This window comes from Ictidomys tridecemlineatus, chromosome 5 (assembly GCF_052094955.1).
Source record: "Ictidomys tridecemlineatus isolate mIctTri1 chromosome 5, mIctTri1.hap1, whole genome shotgun sequence".
NCBI lineage: Eukaryota > Metazoa > Chordata > Mammalia > Rodentia > Sciuridae > Ictidomys > Ictidomys tridecemlineatus.
This window is the reverse complement of record NC_135481.1, coordinates 64,391,918-64,413,219: the sequence shown is the minus strand read 5'-3', so window position 1 is coordinate 64,413,219 and position 21,302 is coordinate 64,391,918. Positions and strand designations below refer to the sequence as shown.

Sequence of the window (21,302 nt, the reverse complement as noted above, 5' to 3'; positions counted from 1 at the left end):
TTTAGTCAGCTTTTTCACTGCTGGGACTAAAAGACCTGACCAGAACAACTGTCAAGGAGGAAAGTGTATTTGAGGGCTCACGGTTTCAGAGGTCTCCATCCATAGACAGCAGGCTCCGTTCCTAGGGGCTCAAGTGAGGGAGAATATCACGGCAGAAGAGTGTGGCAGAGGGAAGCAGCTCACATAATCAAGAAGCAGAGAGACTCCACTCACCAGATACAAATGTATACCCACGCCCCAATTCCCACCACCTCCAGCCTCACCCTACCACTTAGTTACCCCTCACTTAATCCCTATCAGGAGACTTCACTGACTGGGTTAAGACTCTTACAATCCAGTCCTTTCTCCTCTGAACCGTCTTGCATTGTCTTACACATGAGCTCTTGGGGGATACTACAGCTAAACCATAACACTCCTGCCCCCAAACCTGGAGAGACAGGCAGACAGATAAGAGAATCACAGCTTACAAGAGCAGAGACCTTGTGGTAGGAAAACCTAATGCAGCACCTAAACATCAACCGTTTAGGCAGAAACACTGAAACCACAGCTGAGGACTGCTAGAGGCTTAGCCAAAAACTCCAGAGGGCCCAGTCTTGAGGGGACTTGGATGAGTTTTACTTCCAGCAGCCCTACTAGGTTCTCAGAGTGAGAATCAGAGAAAAATCCCCTGTGTGCCCAGCAGTGGGGTGGGGAGAGTCATCATTTTGAAATATGCCAGAGCATTCTGTTTTTAATAGGGCCTGCCCTCAGGAGACACTGTCTCACCAGAGCGCAACCTGCTAGAGCCTTATCAGAGTTTCACCTACGTGGCAGGAGGGAAATGTCCAACTTCTGTCTGTGTGGCCATCCTGTCTCCCCTAAGGGGAGAAAAACACTGACAAGCACTTGGGAAGCGCACAGTCCAGGACTTCCCCTCTTTTCTCTACTAAAGTCCTATTTACCACAAGACCTTTTACCCATTACATTACGGCTGGTTTTCAACAACAACAAAAAAAAAATACTACCAGGCATATTAAAAAGCAAAACCAAAGTATGAAGAGACAGGACAAGCATCAGAACCAGACACAGACATGGCAGAGACGTTGGAATTATCTGATCAGGATTTTTTTTTTTTAACTATGATTAATATGCTGAGGGCCCCAGTGGAAAAAGTAAACAACACTTAAGAACAGATTAATGATGTACTCAGAGAAATGAAAAATCTAAGAAAGAATAAAAAAGAATCAAAGGCAAGGGATCAAAAACGCTAACAGAAATGAAGAAGGCCTTGGATAGGCTCATCAGTACACGAATCAGAGGATAGGTCGACAGAAACTCCCAAAACTGAAAAACAAAGAGCAAACGATATTGGTAGAGAAAAACCGAACAGAATATCCAACAACTTTGGGACAACTACCAAAGGTTGTTCTCTATAATGGAAGACAAGAAGGAGAAGAAAGAAAGGAATAGAAGGATCATATGGAGCAATAGTGACTTAAGAATTTCCCAATATTCACTTACAACACAAACCCTAGGCATATCATATTCAAACTGCAGAAGAACAAAGATAAAGACAAAATCTTGAAAAAGCTGGGGGTGGGGAGGAAAACTTGCCTATACAGAGGCAAAGAATTATGTCTGACTTCTCCTTCAAAAAACATGCAAGCAAGGGCTGGGGATGTGGCTCAAGCGGTAGCGCGCTCGCCTGGCAGGCGTGCAGCCTGGGTTCGATCCTCAGCACCACATACCAACAAAGATGTTGTGTCCACCGAAAACTAAAAAGTAAATATTAAAAAATTCTTTAAAAAAAACATGCAAACAAGAACAGAATACAGTAGAATAACAACAACAACAAAAAAAACTACCAACTTAGAATTCAATACCCTGCAAAATTACCCAGTAGAAGTGAAGGAGAAATGGTTTTTTTCAAACAAAAATCGAGGGAATATATTGCCAGCAGACTTGACTTGTAAGAAATATTCAGAGAATTTCTTCAGAAAGAAGGAAAAGATACAGATCAGAAAACTCAGCTCTACATAATGAAAGGAAGGACACTGGAGAAGGAATAAGTGAATATTAAATAAAAGCTTTCATTTTTCTTATTCTTAATGGATCTAACAAATACTATTTAGTTCAAAATAACAGCATCAGCTGTGTGAGGTGGCACATGCCTGTAGGGAGGCTGAGGCAAGAGGATTGCAAGTTCAAAGCCAGCCTCAGCAATTTAGCAAGGCCCTAAGCAACCTAGCAAGACCCTGCCTAAAAATGAAATAAGAGAGCTGGGGATGTAGCTCAGTAGTTAAGTGCCCCTGGGTTCAATCCCCTGTAACAACAACAACAACAACAAAAACTAATAATGATAGCAACAATGTATTCAATGATTATAGCTTATGTATAGGAAAAATAAATGATAGCAATGATACAAGGAACAGAAGAAAGAATTAGGAGATCTTGTTATTATAAGGCACTTATACTACCAAATGAAGTGGTGTTGTATTACTTGAAAATGGATTTAAATTAGTTGTAAATAAATAATGCAAACTCTAGGGCAATTATTTTTATAAGTTAAAAAAGCAAAATGGGGGCTGGGGAGGTGGCTCAAGCGGTAGCGCGCTCGCCTGGCATGCCTGCGGCCCGGGTTCTATTCTCAGCACCACATACAAACAAAGATGTTGTGTCCACCGAAAACTGAAAAATAAATATTAAAAAAAAAAAAAAGCAAAATGGTGGTGGCACATCTATAATCCCAGCACTTTGGAAAGCTGAGGCAGAAGGATCACAAGTTTTAAAATCAGCCTTAGCAATTTAATGAGGCCCTAAGCAAACCTAGACCCTGTCTCAAAATAAAAAATATAAAGGCCTGAGGATATGGCTCAGTGGTTAAGTGCCCCTGGATTCAATCCCTGGTACCGCCCCACCAAAAAAAAAAAAAAAAAAAAAAAACATAATTGATATACTGAGAAAATTGAATCACATAAATGCTCAATTAAAAGCACAATAGGTAGAAAACATAGACAACAAACAACAAGAACAATAAATAGAAAACTGTAGCAAATATAGTAGACATTAATTGAACTGCAATAATCACTTTAAATGTCAATGGTTTGAAAACAGGGTCAACACTCCAACCTGTAGGCACAGTAACCTTCTAAAAGACTCTTAAATCTCAGGAAATAAGGAAATAATACCAAGAAATAATAAATGGGATAGCACCAAATTTAAAAACTTCTACACAGCAAAGAAAATAATTAAGAATGAGAAAAAGAGAACCTACAGAATGGTAGAGAAATCTTTGCTAGCTTTTCTTCTAATAGAGGGTTAATATCCAGAATATATGAAGAACTAAAAAAAAAAAACCACTCAACACCAAATAAATAAGTAAATAAATAACCCAAGCAATCAATTGGCACATGAAAGAAACAGACATATCTCAAAAAAAAAGCAATACAAATGGCCAACAAATATGTGAAAAAAAAATTCAACATGATTAGCAATTAGGGAAATGTAAATCACAACTACACTGAGACTTCATCTCACTCCAGTCAGAATGACAGCCAGCAAGAATGCAAACAATAAGAAAGGTTGAAGAGGATGTGGGGGAAAAAAGAACATTTCTACAGTGTTGGTGGGATTGTAAACTAGTACAACCACTACGGAGGTCAATATGGAGGTTCTTCTAAAGACCGGAAATGGAACCACTATATGACCTAGGTACACCACTCCTCAGTATTTATCCTAAAGAATTAAAGTCAGCATATTATAACAATGCATGCATACCCATGCTTACAGTAGCACAATTCTCAATAGCCAAAATATGGAAGCAGTTTAGGTGTCTGTCAATGGATGAATAGATAAAGAAAATGTGGTGTATATGCACAATGGAGATTTACTCAGCCATCACAAAAAATGAAATTACACCATTTGCAGGAAAAGGGATGGAACTTGAGAACATTACATTATGTGAAATGATACAAATTCAGAAAATCAAGAGTTGTACATTCTCTCTCATAGGCAGAAGAAAAGAAAAAGGAAAAGAAAGGGGTGGGGTCTCATAAAAAGGGAGATCTATAGAATAGAGAAAAGGGATCAGGGGGAGGGAAAGAGTAATACTGGGGAATGACATTAGCCGGGTTATACTGTTATATCGAGTGTGTGTACAAATATATGATGACAAATCCCGCTGTTTTACATGATTATAATGCACCAAGAAAAAAGATATGAAAAAAAATATTTTTTTTAAAATTTCAATGGCCTCTATATATCCATTATAAGTTTTTAGAAGAGAAACAGTTGAGTATGACTGGCACAGGCCCCTTATTCCTCCAGGAAGTCTTGCTACTGCAAGGAATTCATTTCTGAAGGCAGCCTGGAGGCCCTGCTGCTGCTGGTAGCCTCAGGTGGAAAAAAGGCCAGTTTGGGCCAGAGGAAGAAGAGGCCTAGAAGCCAGGCACTGCCCCTCCCACTCCATGGAATCTTCCTGGGCCAGAGCTAGGAACCTAAGTGGGCAGTCACTGGCCTGACCCCAGCCCAGATGTCACCAAGAGAGCAGCACATTAATTGGCAGGACCTCCAAATGACAATGCTGTTTCTCAGTCTCACAGAAATAACAAGAAGGTAGTCAGAGAAGGTGGTCAGAACTTCTTAAGCTTCCTTCAGATGCTGATCTCAGGAAAAGAGCAAATGAAAGAGGATCTCAGGAAGGACAGGTATACAGTTGCTGAGAGAAGAGACAGCCACACAGCATGCAGAGAAAGCCATACCAAAGAGCATCCTTCCTCTGTTGATTCCCATTTAAGAGGATCCTCCTAGCCTGTTTCAGGTTGGGAAAGGGAAGAAATTTGATTTGTTGCACAAAAAAGTGAGTGTTTTGATTTTTTTGTTGTTTTTCTTTTCTTTTCTTTTTTTTAAAAAAAGGCAACAGAACCATAGAATTTAAATCTCCCATGTATTGATAGAGTTTTTTACCTTTAACTCCAAGTGGGGAAACAAAGTAATTGGAGGCTGACATATGAATCCCTCATATGCTCTTGTTACGTCTGTTATTTTTATGAACAGTTAACATTTCCAGGGTATCCTGCCATTGCTTCATTTAAACTCACAATGACCCAATGAGGTGAATAATATCTTCCACTTAGAGAGGAGGAAAGCTTAGGGTTCAGTTATTTTCCCAAAAACACATTGCTAGAAGATGGCAGAGCCACTTCCGTCCCCAAACTATTATGCTACACTGCCTCCACATGACTAAGAAAGCCACTAGCCCCTCCAATCTTCATGGCTCAGTCTTCTCCCCTGTCGCCCAGCAATGAGAAGAGAAATACATCTCATTCTCAAAGCAGATGTAGCTTTAAGGAAAGAAAAGGTACGAACTGGGAATCAGCAACAGATGAAACTGAGGCTGTGAACCTTTTTCTACCTCATTGGGGGAAGAAAGAACAGGACCCTATCGCCAGGACAGGGCAGAGGATGGAGATGATGTTTCTCTCTTGGACCCCTGGCTTCAGGTTGTGAGTCTTCTCTAAGTCTTCCTAAAGCCTCTGCCAGGGAAGCAAGGAGACTGTCCACAGAAGACAGTCTGGACACTTTGAGACCCTTCTCAAGGAAAACAAAGGGTTTCCACTTCAAGCCTCAAGGAGGGTACTGATTTTTAAGGGCCTTCTAAGAAACCACTGTGCCAGCCGTCAAACATGGCTCCTCCACTCCAAACCGTTCTCTCTTCAGCTTGGAGTTTGTCTGGGTTGATCTTGTCGCTGTTAATGAGCACGGGGAGTCTAGCCCTGAGATCTACCTTTACTTCTTCAAATCGTGTCACTTTGCCTGTTCTACTTCCTATTTCCAAACTGAAACCTCCAGCATTTGCAGAAACCAGAAACTTACCCCTTGGAGGGAAGCAAGAATGCGATGAAATGCTTTTAGAGTCAGGTGGCAAGGACAGTGAGGATTCCACACAGCCTGAGGGTTTGGCCACATATTCCCCGACCACTGGAAATTGCTGAATTGGCCAAAGGCAACTCAGAAACACAATCCTCTATAAAAATTCAAGCTATTTCCTTCCCTTGGCTGAAATTCGGCCACTTTCCCAAAAGTTCCAGGGCATCTTTGAAAGGAAAAGTCATGGACGGAACAATGAAGAGAGAAGTCTGCATTCTGGCCCTGGCTCTGCCAAAAGTGGGCCCTGCGCCCTCGGGACAGCCCTTAACCTCACCATGAAAGGAAGGCACTGTGAGAATCTTCTGACCGTGAGCCTATGTGGCCATGCTCCCTCCATGTGGGCCTTCTGGATCATCTTCATATGGCCCGTGTATTCCACTCTGAACGTTTCCAAAGTCTCTGTTTTGTTTTCCTGTCAGTTCCTACTCTTGGAATGTCTGCACTGGGGCTAACCTTGGAAGTCACTGAATCCTCCTGTGCTTAATGAAGGACCTGATCACACAGTGGGCTCTGACCCCCAATGTTCAACATCTTCTCACTACAATTCCCACTCCACCGACTCACTGATCTCCGAATGCCACCGATCCCAAATTAGGCACTGTACTTGTTGCCCCAGCATCCCTTCCACTGCCCTACCCCTCCAGCAGCCACGTGCAAGCAGGATTGACCCAACCCCCAGTTCCAGAAAGCCTCTCCCCTCCCCTGCCACAGAGATGGGTCTGAGCAATCCAGCTGTCACTCACTGCCTGGCATCTTCCTGACTCAAGGGACTGGCTAGAAGAATGGGCATCTGATCCAATCTCCACCATAAGCCAAGAGCCTAAGTATTCTGAAACCATCTAGAAGTAAAGACTCTCCTTTTTTTCAAGAGAGCTACTGGGAGCCAGTTAGGATGCACGGAACCCCCCCAGTCAGTGGCTAAGAACTGGAATTGGGATCAAGAGACACCACAAAGGCAGACAGAAGGACTTAAAGGTACTGAGTGACGTCTCTACTGAGCCACTGAATCAAATCAGTGCTGAAATGACAAAAGACCGCATCCTGGGAGGCTCACAGCACAGACACTTACTTCCTCACATCTCTGGAAGCTCTAAGTCCAAGATCAAGGTGCTGGCAGGGCTGAATTCCTCTGAAGCCTCTCTCCTCCTTAGTTTAAGAAAGGCCACCCTCTGGCTGTCTCTTCACAATACTCTCATGCCCCTGATGTCCCTCTGTGTCCTAATCGCCTCTTCTTACAAGAACACCAGGCAAACTGGAGCAGGGTCCACCCTAATAGCCTCATTTGAACTTAATTATTTTTGTTGTTGTTGTTGTTGTACCAGGGATTGAACCCAGAGGCCCTTACCCACTGAGCCACACCCCAGTCCTTTTTGCATTTTATTTAGAAACAGGGGCTTGCTGAATTGCTTAGGGCCTCGCTAAGTTGCTGAGGCTGGCTTGAAATCCTCCTGCCTCAGCCTTTCCCAGCTGGCAGGATTGCAGGTGTGCACCACCTCACCCAGCTGAACTTAACTTACTTTTTAAAGAGCACTAATTATACTTTTCTAGCTGAATTTTTTTTCTTTCTTTCTTTTTTTTGGAGGGGGGGTGGGTGGGAGGTACTGAAGATGGAACCCAGGGCATTCTACTGCTGAGCTGCTATACCTCCAGCCCTTTGTAATTTTTATTTTGAAACAGGGTCTCACTAAGTTGCTGAGACTGTCCTCAAATTTGTGATCCTCCTGCCTCCATCTCCCAAATCACTGGGATTATAGGTATCCACCACCACACCTGGGTTCTTTTTTTTTTTTTAATAACTGATACATAAAAACAAAGATTGATCACTAAATTAATAGGGAAATGAGATGTTTTGGTACATGTATGCACTATGTTAATATTAAACTAATACAAACTTAAAATAAAAAAGAAAAGAATTTTAAAAGGCCCTACCTCTAAACATAGCTGCTTTCTGGTAGTGGGGGTTGAGGGTTTGATACATGCATATAAGGAGGACACGATTCAGCCCATAACACCTGCCTCACATCTTTACCTCCTGTTACTTGAGCCAACAAGTCCTCTTTGTTCAAAACACGTTGTTTCCTGTTATATAAACTCCCAGCCAGGTGTGGTGGCTGTAATCCCAGCTGCTTGGACGGCTGAGGCAGGAGGATCACAAGTTCAGAGCCAGCCTCAGCAACTTAGCAAGGCCCTAAGCAATTTAGCAAGACTTTGTCTCTAAATAAAATACAAAAAGGGATAGGGGTATGATTCAGTGGTTAAGCACCCCTGGGTTCAATCCCCAATACATTAATTAATTAATTAATTTTCAACTGATATAAAGACACCAAAGATCACACAAAGCTGATCTAGTACACCTTCAAGGCCTCCCAATGGGCACCAGACAAGTAAAACCTCTTACCACTTCCACCAGACGGAGCTGGCTCCCCTCCCAAGTCCACCCACCAAGAACTCGGGGCAGTGTCCCTCTCAAATGGCAGTCACATGCAGCCTCCCCATCCAGAGTTAACTGAGAAGGGAGTAATGGCACCAAACCCCCTTCTGTCCCCCTCCACAGCAACCTCAGAAACAAGGAAGAGGTTGGCAATGACACACAAAAGTTATAAGCCTTTTTCAGGACAAACTGTTACAGCAATTGTTTGAAAATCAGTAAAGTAATGAGTCCAACAATGGTGGAGGAGGGCTCACATCACAAAGGTTCTGTGCCTCCTGCTGGAAATGCAGACCAACTTCCACAAAATACACTGGCAAGAAGAATAATACATATCAAACCTATATCTAATCAAACCACCATTTTACAAGTACTATAAAGTACTATAAAGGAGAGAAGAACAGGTTGCAAAATACAACAGGAATGCAAGGAACTATTGCTAATTTTCTTTGGTTGCAATATGGTTTTGTGGGTAGTGTTTTTAATGGACCCTAATCTTTTTTTTTTTTTTTTGTACTAGAGATTGAATCCAGAGGTACATACCCACAGAGCCACATCCAAAGCCTTTTTTATGTTTTATTTTAAGGTAGGGGGCTGGGGATGTGGCTCAAGCGGTAGCACACTCTCCTGGCATGCGTGCGGCCCGGGTTCCATCCTCAACACCACATACAAACAAAGATGTTGTGTCCGCTGATAACTAAAAAATAAATATTAAAAAATTCTCTCTCTCTCTCTCTCTCTCTCTCTCTCTCTCTCTCTCTCTGTCTGTCTCTCTCTGTCTCTCTCTCTTTAAAAAAATAAATAAATAAATATTTTAAGGTAGGGTCTCACTAAGTTGGCTAGGGCCTCTCTAAGTTGCTGTGGCTAGCCTTGAACTTGCAATCCTCCTGCCTCAGCCTCCTGAGCAACTGATATTACAGGTGTGTGCCACCAGCTCCTGATCTTTTAAAGACAGGAAGTTGCTCCTCAACCTAGAATCATAATACATACTGATACATTAATTGCAAATTGAAAATATCCTGAGTCAAAAATGCATTTGCGGGCTGGGGATATAGCTCAGTTGGTAAAGCGCTTGCCTCACATGCACAAGGCCCTGGGTTCAAAAAAAAAAAAGCATTTGCTACACCTAATCTACCGAACATCATGGCTTAGCAACACAGTACACTATGGCGTTGGTTATTTACCCTGGTGATCAAGTGGCTGACTCAGAGCTGTGGGTCTGAGTCATCACAGCATAGAATCATACTGCATATTCTAGTCCAAGAAAAGGATCAGAATTCAAAATTCAAAGTATGATTTCTACTGTATATGTATCATTTTTACACCTTTCAAAAATTGTAAGTCAAACCAACATAAATCCAGGACTGCTTATATAGGAAAATATTTGCAGATGATGAGCTACAGTGTCAGTTTTGCTTCAAAATAATCTGAGCTAGGGAAATGATAAAGATGGAAGGAACTGGTCATGTGAGGTTCGTTGTTGGAGCAGGTAAGCTTCATGAGGTACACATTCTAGTCCCTCACTTTTATGTGTGTGTGTGTCTTTGGAAGATTTGGTAATAAAAAGGGGGGGTGCGCTGGGATTGTGGCTCTGGTAGAGCACTTGCCTAGCACACGTGAGGCACTAGGTTCGATTCTCAGCACCACATAAAATAAATAAATAAAATACAGATGTTGTGTCCATCTAACACTAAAAATATTTTTTAAAATAAGGTTTTCTTTAGTGAATGGAAAGGACCCAAAGATGAAAAAAAGTCTAAATTCTTTGCCAAAGTCCTAATGTCTTTTCCAGGATAGTCTGTTTACCAAGTAACACTTTTTATATAAATTTCCCCATTTGACTTCATAGAACATGTCCACTTGACATATCCTCTTTTCAAACGTTATTGGGAATTTCTAAAACATAGGATACATATTCTGTCTACAAGTTGAATTAAAAAGTTTAGTTCACAGAAAGTTCCATAGAAATTCACAGAAAACATTAACAGATGACCAATGTATAATATATTTGTATTTGTTGCTTATACAACCCAAGCCTTTCAAAATTTATTCATCCTAATTTTTATAACCTTAATAGAGGAAGGCCTTTCTTTGCCTGACGTGAAAGATAAAAACCACAATGACAGATAAGCTACATAAGGATATAAAAAAAAATGGTTTTATTTTTGGTACTAGGGATTAAACCCAAGGGGGCTTTATCACTGAATCACATCCCCAGACCTTTTAATTTTTTTAAATTTGAGACAGGTTCTTCCTAAGTTGCTTAGGGCCTTGCAAGTTGCTGAGGCAAGCCTTGAACTTGCAATCATCCTACCTCAGCCTCTGAAGTTGCTGGAATGATAGGCATGCGCTACCATGCCTGGCAAGGATGTAGAATTTTAACAGATTAAACTATTATCTTTTTATATGAAAGGAATTTTTCAGAAATGACAGAAAAACAGATTAATATCTTCAATATTTAATAAAAACTATACCCCTATTTTTTTTAAATTAGCAAAAACTCTGGGTAAATAATTCACAAAAGAAACGAAACTAATGTAGGCCTGTCGGTTATACTAGAGGATATCCAATTAAATTTGAATTTCAGATAAATGACAAAAAAAAATTGTTTTTGGGTCATACTTAAACATTATTTGTTGTTCATGTATAGTTCAAATTTAGCTAGGCATCTTCAATTTGTATTTACCAACTCTGAAAATGCTAAACTAATGGCTCATAACTTTGAGAAAATAATGAATTGCAAGGCATGGTGGTTCACACCTGCAATCCCCAGCAGTTTGTGAGGCTGAGGCAGGAGGATAGCAAGCTCAAAGCCAGCCTGAGCAATTAGTGAGATCCTATCTCAAAATAAAAAATTAAAAGGGCTAGGGATGTAGCTCTGTGGTTAAATGCCCCTGGATGCAATCCTCAGCGCAAAAATTAAATAAATAAATACATTACCATTTCAGTGCAAGCCTTCTGTGTGTCCCTTCAACATACTCCTTTCCCACCTCGCCCTCACACCCTACATAATAAACATGAATGGCAGCTTCATATTCATCATTGCCTTTAATTTTCTCATACATTTTTTCAGCTGTTTGCACCCCCAAATAATGTATAGTTTCCACATACTTTCAAACTCTATGTAAATAGTAGTATGATGTCTATACTAGTGCACTTTGCTTTTATCTCTCTTTTAACAATGAAATTGATCCATGATAATGAATGTAGCTTTATATTAGTCATTTTCAGTGTTATGTAGTAGTCTATTATTTGGACATACCACAATTTATTTTCTATTCTGTTGACGGGCATTTAGCATTTAGCTAGTTTCCAGTGTTTTACAACACCAAGGAATACTGCTATGAACGCCCTTGAACATGTCTCCTCATACACATTCAAGTGCATTTCTTAAGGGCATATAACAGAGCAGAATTACAAGGTCAAGAGTGTGTGCAACTTCAACTGTAATTCTACAAAGTGATCGTACTAATTTATATTCCCACCAGAAGCAATAAATTCATTTTTTACAGTTATATCCTGCTGAGATTCATTGAAAACTCTCCTTTAAAGCAGACTGAGTTCAAAGCCTGCTGAAAATGAGCAGGAGGCCTGGCACTAATAGTTACTAAAAGTCAGCCCTAAGTAGCACTAAAATAAAAATAGCCCTTAAAGTTAGCCCAACTGTGTCAAATGTAGACTGAATCCTGGCTTTATTCGGGAATCAGGCTGTATTAAGACAGGTTTGAGACGTGTTCTTAATCATGAATATTCTAATCTTCATTATTTTCCTCTAAGATTCAAAGATGTTCATTGTGAACAAAATTGGTTTAATAATTGCTTAAAATGCATCTCTTGGGGCCGGGGCTGTGGCTCAGTGGTAGAGCGCTTACCTAGCACACGTGAGGCACTGGGTTCAATCCCTGGCACCACATAAAAATAAAACAAATAAAATAAAGGTATTGTGTCTGTCTACAACTATATATATATATATATATTTTTTTAAATGCATCTCATAAGAGTTGAATTTCCCCATGATAACCACCAATAGCATGACATAGAATCCACCCATTTCTATACCTAAGCCAACATTTTTTTCTTTTTGCACAAAGGGGACCATATATTCTGGTTTGAATTTTACTTCTTTTTACTGTCCAATATATCTTTATAAGGAAAGAAACCATCTACATTTATTGAAAATTCCATTATTCAATAAACATTTACCAAGCACCTGCTCTTGGGCAGGATGAAGTCTATAAAGAAAATTAAGCCACTTCACCATAAGAGACTCCCACTCTAAAAGAAAGAAATAGCAGATGCAGGTCACAATGAGGGCCCCTGTGTATCTATACATTCTATGAGCCCGTTTCTTTACTAGATCTTGAATGAATGTAGGAGGCAGAATGATGATCCCCCCAAAAATGTCTGTGTTTTAATCCTAAAAAATGCACGTTACATGGCCAGGAGGAATGAAGGTTGCTAATCAGCTAACCTTAACCTAGGGAGATTAGTCTGCATTATCCAAGTGGGACCAGTATAATTACAAGGGTTTTTAAATGAGGAAGGCGTGTGGGGCAGGAGAGATGGATGGCAGCAGGAGACAATCCCAACCAGCCATCACCAGCTTGAAGATGGTAGAGGCTATGAACCAAGGATTACAGGCAGCTTCTAGAAGCTGAAAAAGGTAAGAGAATGGATTTTCCCCTAGAGCCTCAGAAAAGGAGTTCGCCTTCTTGGTTTTTAGCCCACTGAGACCCACATCTGACTTCCAGAAATGTGTGTTGTTTAAGCCACTCATTTTGTGGTAATTTTTCACTCCAGCAATAGGAAGCTAACACAACACTCCTTAGCCATCCTCTCCAACACCTTGGGAAGTAGATGCTGTGCTCTCCATTGGACAGACTGGAAAACTGAGGTCCCAAGAGTTAAACCACTAGCCCAGAATCAGTGGGCTCAGAATGGGAGGGATCAGACTGAATTTGAGTCTATCTGCAATCACCTCTGTGCTTCAGCTACCCTGGTCAGCGGGAACCCAGGGCAGATGGGGACACATACTGTCATGGGAGGAGGCCAAGCACAGGAGGCGGACAGAATTCACCCTGGGGCCTGTCTGAAAGGAGTGGAGGCAGCATTTGAATCTTTTTAAATGACGGGCAGGATTTTGACAGGCAGAAATGGGAATGGTGTGTGGGGTAGAGATCAGGATGGAAGTGACTCAGGGCAGATGAAGTTCAGGGCACGTGAAGGTGTCCATCAGAAGTAAAGCTGGGCACACAGTACATACGGTAGTCACTAGCCACATGTGGCAATAACATTAAATTTAAATTAATTAAGAATTCATGGGCTGGGGTTGTAGCTCATCGTTAGAGCATTCACCTAGCATGCGAGAAGCACTTGGTTTGATCCTCAGCACCACATAAAGTAAAATAAAGACACTGTGTCCACCTGTAACTAAAAATAAATAAATAAATGTTTAAAAAAAATAATTCAGTTCCTCAGTTATATTTACCATGTTTCAAGTGTTTAATAGCCACATGTGGCTAATTCTGAATAGTTCTGATCCCATTTTCTATCCTTGTGAAAAGTTCCATTGGACAGCGCTAGTGTCTTGTTTTGAGCTGGTCAAGGGCACCGTGTTCCCCAAGGAATGAATAATGTATGTCCTTTCATAATTCTCCCCACCTCATCCCCTTACTTATTACAGCCTTTTGTAATAAAGCCCTCTCTCCAGAGCTTTGCAGAACTTTTCAAGAAAATGCACAATAAACACCCACAAAAATTATTTAAAATGCCCAGCACTGTCCTGGAGATGCTCAGCTGGTCCCAAACATAACCACTCTGGGAAGTAAGTCCAGTTTTTTCCACTGTCGGTACTTTTAAAAACCAGCCCTTAGAGAGGGCAGGGGATGGGGCTCAGTGGTTAAGCGGCCCTCCCTTCAATCCACAGTATCAAAAAAAAAAAATCAGCCCTTATAGCATCTGATGTACTCTGTAGTATAACGTGGGTTTCAAGGAGGAGGGGTCAAGCTGATCAGAGGTTAGGGTACTTTGTCAGGTTTCAATGCACGTGACACATTACCTCTGACACATTACCTCACAGCACCTCACTCAGATCTCATCCTCCTAGTGGCAGGACAGACTCCCCAAGCTGCCTCCCCTTCTCTGTTTTGTAGAGGCTGCCCCCAGCCTGGCTCAGAAAAGGAAGGCCGAAATCAACAGAGTAACATCCGGTGAAGTGCAGAACTTCACACCTAACAAGCCTAGGTGGTGGCCAAAGGTAAGGTTTTGTTGTGATCTAGCAATTGATTTCAGAATGATGTCAGATGCAAAGGAAAACCCAATTAGTTGCTAGAATGACCTGTGTTGCTTTGGGCCTTCATGGAAACGGCTGGAAGTGTTCATGGAGATCCAATTCTCTTATTCCTTCGGTGACTCATGGCCACGCAGTGCACGTACTGTGTACAATGCTAACCCTGTTTGGCAGGCCTCACCGGCTGCTCCGATCAATTTCTCATCAGCAACTCAACCCTTGTCCTCTCCCAACAGCTCCACGGTGACAAACACAGAAGGGGGATAGGGGGGCCCTCTGCACTGACATTCCCCCACCACTAGCAGCAATGCCAGAACTTGGCTGCCTAAACAATAAATCTCTATGTGGTCTGGGGAGAAAGGGTACCCTGTACCTGCTAAGCAGGGCCATGCACCCCACCCCCAGTTCCTACAAAGAGAGGAGAATCGAGGAGATGGGAATGAAGATGGGCATTGGAAAGAGAAACAGGCCTCCCTGGCCCCCAGCCATTTAGGTGTTCAGACACTCAGGGTTGACCCCCTGAGCAAAGGAGGAAGAAGACTACCCACTGGCAGTTCAGCCAACCAGCTGATGTCTATTTATGCCAAGGCCTGAGCCTGCTCAGCGTCTCCCTGGCCCAAAACACAATCACTCCCCAATGAGCTATTTTAGATGGGGCCACATGCACATCTGGAAAGGGAGAAGGGGGAGCAGAAGGAGGCAAGGAAGGAGTCCCTGACTCTGGGAATATTTGTTTATTTGAATTCAGGTTCAGAGAATTGAATTAATCGTAATCCTTGGTTCATGACACACTCAACACTGATTTATGCAGGGCCCATTTTTGTACTTAATAAACCATTAGAACTTGAATAATGGACAATATCTTCAAACACATCCTCTTTCTCCCCTCTAAAGGTCAGGTATCAACCCTAACTCACACCCGCTATGGTTTCCCCAGCAATCTAACCCCCCGGCCTCACCCTAACTTTCCCCTGAGTCAGAGTCTATCATTACTTTGATTTTCCTTTCATATCACTTTATTGTAGCTATATAGCTATTCCTGAAGAGTTTTTCTCTAATTGTTGTTATTTATGCAAGTTTACGGAAGGTGTCATGCTGCATCTTTGGTACATTTCTTTTATTTGCTATCGTATTCGTTTCCAATTTTACGTGTCCCTGTTGTTCACTTGGGCTGAGTGTAACTTTCCACTGTGTAAATTCATCAGTTATTTATCCGCCCTCCCACGGATGGGCATCTGGGCTCTTTCCAGGCTGCAGGACAGTTTCTTGGGCGTAGATACCTAGGAGTGCAATTGCTGGGCCATGAGGAATGTGAATATTCAACTTCATGAGATGATGAGCTGATATACTGAAAACTTTTCCAGAAAGTTAGGGCGGGGGGAGTGTCTCATGAAAATCAAAGGGATATCAGTACTAGAGGAAAGGGACCAGAGGGAGGGAAGAAGAAAGGGAAAATACTTGGAATGATACCAGCCAAAATATTTTGTGCAAATACAAATACTTAACAAGGAATCCCACCATTATGTGCAACTCTAATGCACCAATAAAAAATTATGGGGGAAAAGGTTTCCATTTTGATTGTATTTCCTAGAGATTCTTAGGTGACTGTTTCCTCTTCATTGCTTCTTTGATTGTTTTTGGTTCTGTTTTTTTTGTTGTTGTTGTTGTTATTGTTATTAGGGTTTGGGGTATTTTTGGTTCTGTTTCTATTTTGTTTTTGTTTCTGTTTTTTGTACTGGGGATTGAACCCAGGGGTGCTTAACCATTGAGACACATGGTTTTTTGGAAAAAAAAAAAAAAAAAAGCCCTTTTTATGTAGAGGCAGGTCTTGCTAATTTGCCTAGTACCTTGCTAAGTTGCTGAGGCTGGCTTTGAACTTGTAATCCTCCTGCCTCAGCCTCAAGCTTCTGGAATTAAAGGAATGTGCCACCACCCTGGTGCCTCTTTGATTCTGTTTCTTGAAATTTCATGTCAGCTTTACAAAAATGTTTAAGTCATGTTCTCAGCCTAACACCTGAGCAGCATCTCAGCTAAATCCCTCCACATGGAAAAGAAAAGGGGTTTTTTTGGTTTTGTTTTATCGGTTGTTTTGGGGTTTTTGTTTCTGTTTTTGTTTGGTATCAGGGACTGAACCCAGAGGTGCTTTACCTTTACTACTGACCTTTTTATTTACCAGCCCTTTTTATTTTTTTGTATTCTGAGACAAGTTCTTGCTAAGTTGCTGAGGATCTCGCTTTGTTGCCAAGCTGGCCTCAAACTTGTAATCCTCCTGTCTCAGCCTCCCAGGTTGCTGGGATTACAGGCATGCACCCCTGCACCAGCAAAAGAAGAGTTCTTGATGAGCACAGATAATAGGAAGAGCATCTAACCAGAACAAGGACCCACCCTGGTCCGGACATTGGTTCAGACTAGTCCAATGGAAAAGAAAAGTCTAGAAGCTGCTTCACTTTTGGCAAATACATCTACTCCACACTGAGTCCCCCCTTTGGTACTTCATGCATGATCCTGTCTTATTAAATGAGACAACTTGCAAGCCCCTTGAAGACAGAGTAGAGATCTTATTCATCAGTATGCTCCTCACATTCTGTCAATATTTATAGAAATGAATTGGACTCTACAGTGATCCTAGCCTGATATTAAGATGTTCATTACAGAAAGATTAGTAGAAGTCCAGGCACAGAGGCTGTTCAAAGCTGACAGTGATTGATTCTAACCAAAAGTTAGGAGCTGCAGAAAAATTCTTAGGTAGTGATGTTGGAGCTGGGTTTGAAGGATGAATCAAGTAATCAAGAGGAAAAGAGAATAAAGAATATGCCTAAAACAATTAAGATTCAGACATCTTGACTTTCTGGTTTTCTTCTGTTTCTCAAATTCCCAAAATCTATTTCCTGCCTCTGGTCATGCTAAAACACCAAAAACAGGGAACCTGTGGATCACTGTTAAATGTGCATTGTCTACATTTATTTGTTTGTCCCACCCACAAACACCAACAACATGCGCCTGGTCCTGTGCTAAACTCTGGGAATATAAGCACGGACAAGATGGTCTCAGTCCCTGCCCTCACCTGGCTCCCTGTCTTTAAGGGCAGACAGAGGATTAAACAAAGCAGTTGACTCGGTCTGCCCATCAAACAGACTTCCATCAGCCTGGGGGAGCCCCTCCCCTCCCCAAAACATTTTCGGTAAATTGTGCAGGATTAAAGAAATAACTGCCTGCAGCGTAATTAAAAGAATCCTGACCAGCATCTCAGGTAGGCAGGCGGTTGCTCAGAGCTGAGAGACCCAAAAAATCGGGTGCTTCCTACATAATAACCTCCAATCTGATACTTGATAGCTGCTGGTTTCCAGAGTCAAACAAATGTCAGAATTTTATGAAGGAAGGCAGGAAGCAAATAAGGGGGCAAGGATTGGGGTCTAGGCCTCAGGGGAGCTCAATTAGTGAGCCAGATAAAGTTAAACCGAAAGGGCATGTTCTCAGTTTCCTAGAAAGCCAGCTGGAAAAGATGCCAATCCTTAAGCCTCTGTCACTCAAAAGATTAACAGAAGAGACCTAGGGGTGCCCAAAGGGAATTCTGCAACAAGCCAGATGTTTCTGTTCTTCCTATGACGCCACCGATCTCAACCAGAGCCACACTTGTGGGGCCACCAAGAAGCCGGAGTCTTCTGGAATAGGTTGAAGTTCAAATATAAGCCTTTATCAATATAGACACTTAAAAACATTGTTAACACTTTCTCTGCAGAATTTCCTGATGCCTCTGGGTTCAGAATTTTCTCACTGAGCCCTCTGTCCCTTTAACAGGAATGGCATCCCTGGTTGGATGAAAACTCCCTGCAGCTTCTGGATGGTGTGGAAAGCATACAACCTTTAAATCCATATGAGCTGGGCTTTGGCTCCCAGCGGCACATTTATGCACCATGAGTAGTTCAAGCACAGGTTAGTCTCCATGAGTCTAGCTTCCTCTTCTGCAAAATGGCATGAAAAACCACCCACCTTCTCATTTGTTCTCAGGATCAGAAATCATGTGAAGTGCCCAGCCCAAAAGTTCATAAAACTCATAGATCGTAGTACCTATTGTTGCCTATAGTGCAACAAGATATATACCATATAGTAAAGATGCCAGTTTTCTCTTGGAACTTTCTAACCATTAAGTGTACATGTTCCTCTGTACACATGGGCGTGTGTGTTTAAGAGAAAGAATGGGAAAAGAGAACAAGGAAAAGAGCTGTTCCTACTGTGTTCCATCACTTCTAGCAAATTAATAAGCTAAAGAAGTTGGAGGGAAACCTTAACCAAAATCTCTGCTTTCCCCCAAAGTCCCTAGCTTTCCCCTAAATGTTGCTTCCTCCAATTTCAGGAGGCAGGGAAGGAGAGCCATATGGCTTGAGACGTTAGACATGCCCAGCAGCAAATGAGCCCCCCACCATTTGTCTGAGGGCCTCTCTCCTTTCGACCCTCCTGTGGGCGGGCATCCAGATTTCAGTCGGGGTGCTCTGGTCTGCATCTCTGTCTTGACTGTTCCTAATTATTGGAAGGAACGCTGTGGATCGCCTGACCTCAGAGTTTAAAGAGCTTCAAGTCCTAATATCAAACCAAGCAGCTTCATTTAAAAGGCATCCTCATCTGCATCCATAAAAGTCACTCCCAGAGCCCTGACTTGCCCCAGCTTTGGGAATGCCTGCTGTCGAGGATTTATGACACGCCCTGGATCTAATCTGCCGCACTTTAACTGCTGCTGTTGCACATCTGGTCATAAAAGCAAGGGCCAGCCCAACACGGGGACAAACACTTTTCTTTCCTAAGTGGCTGCAAATCTGATCTCACAGTGATAGCTGGGCTCAGATGTAATCGGCCAGCATATGGGCAGTCATTAAGGCTTGTCCGGCTTTGCAAAGCTTTCCCTCCACACACGACAGCTATAAAGATGATTCTCATATAGAAAAAGCTATGAATAAAGAAGCTGCAATGTGAACAGGTGGTAATGGGACTAGTCATCCGGGAAACAGGGCTGAAGACTACCCAGGAAAGGCATAAGTTGGCCAGTCTTGTTTTCACAAAGACCCTGAGCTACCTTCACGGTTGGGACTCCCAGCTGCACTGGGAGGTAAGCGGCTATCCCAAAAGACAACTGCCTTGACCAAAACCGATGCTTGGCCAGAGATTGCCTGGATTGTTTGGCCAAACGAACCACTAGGTGGTTTAATAGTACATTTCTTACGGCAGTGAAATTCTTTATTAGACCAATTGGAGGGGGTAGGGAGAGTAATAATCTAGACCAGAAATGAACACAATGCTGTCGGTTCCAGGAGATTTTACAATGCCCTGGACAGCCTGTCCTGTGCACAGAATTGGCACGTTTCGTGTCGTTCAGAAACTCCAATCGGACCAAGGTTCAACAAGTAATTCAACCTCTGGGCGCTGAAACCAGGGGAAGAGACCCTTGAACACGGCGCAGCTCTTCGCAACCTCTCCACAGCCCCCCACCCCTGCCCCTCCTCCAGGGCTGTGCCGGCAGGAGAGAGCATTAAAATTATCTGCTGTGGGTTTTACGAGCAGCGATCGCTTTTTAAAACAACAACAACACAAGGTCCTTGTGTGGCTAGCGGGTAACCTAAAACTCTCCAGGCAGAGCTGCCCCCCGCCGCCTGCCAAGAACGCCAGCGCGCCTGGACTGGCACAGTGTGAGACCACAGGGAAGCCCTACTCGAGCCGTGAGCGAGCTTCCCTCGGACACAGGAGGCGCCTGTAAGGGTTCTGGTGCAAAATGCCATAGAAGAGACTAGGAAAGAAAACCCACCAGTGACAGTTCGCAGGGTGTGTGTGTGTGGGGGGGGGGTTCTGTGTTGCCAGAAATGGGCGGAGGAACGGGAGAAAATTTTATTCTTGCAACTTCGCCAAGAAGCCCGCCCCGGGACTGGATAGTAGACGGGGAGCGGGGGGCGGGGGGGGGGGGACAAGGTCTGACACCCCTTCCTTCCTTCCCCTTCCTCCCGCCCCAGGGATGAGCGACAAAACGACCTCCTCTCCCTCCGCAGGTGGGCTCGCAGCTCGGGGCGCACTTACCCTGGGGCCCGTGGTGCGGTGACCGCGAGCTGGGGACAGCTGCACCAACACTAGCAGCAAATGGGGCGTAAGCAAGCGGACGCAGCGCGCGGGCAGCATGGTGCCAGCTGGGCCGGGCAGCCGGTAGCGGGCAGGGGTCGTGGGCTGGGCGGGGCACACACCGCGCCTGCCTTCCTACGCTTGGCGCCCTCGCGGTGGCGGCGGCGACGGCGAACAGGCAGCGGGCCTGCGGCGGGGTCTGGCGGAGGCTGCAGCCAGAGGACACTGTCGGTCATGAACAGCGAAGGCGGGGAGCTGGAGCGCGAGCGTGTGCTCGACGCGCGGCTCACGCGGCGCTCGGCCCGGCCACGGCTTCAGCAGGTTGGATGCCTGAGCCCGGGCCATGGGAATTCCCGTTATAAACCCCGGGGAGGAGCGGGGCGGGGCCCGGCGGGCCTGACTGACGCGCCGAGAAGCCTGTAGCGACCGACCCTCTGGCAGGTGAAAGCCAATGGGAGAGGGGCAAGAGGGGCGGCTCGTGGTCAACCCCCCCACTGAGGAGCGACACTCCTATGCTCCGCCCGAGTGGACTCCAGGAGAGACTGGGATAAAGAGTAACTTTCTCTTGGCTCCTCCGCC

The 21,302-nt window shown here is 43.5% G+C and overlaps 1 protein-coding gene across 6 annotated transcripts in view; it reads right to left on the bottom strand.

Annotated features, from left to right (window-relative positions):
• The window catches only part of Smoc1 (SPARC related modular calcium binding 1), a 157,299-nt gene extending 136,222 nt beyond the window's left edge, over positions 1-21,077 (bottom strand). For all 6 annotated transcript variants that reach the window (XM_021724838.3, XM_021724839.3, XM_078050127.1 and 3 more), the window contains exon 1: positions 20,685-21,077. In XM_021724838.3, the coding sequence (XP_021580513.2) occupies positions 20,685-20,783 (99 nt within the window). In that variant the 5' untranslated portion in view covers positions 20,784-21,077. The remainder of the gene's footprint in view (positions 1-20,684) is intronic.
• Positions 21,078-21,302: the final 225 nt, after the last annotated feature.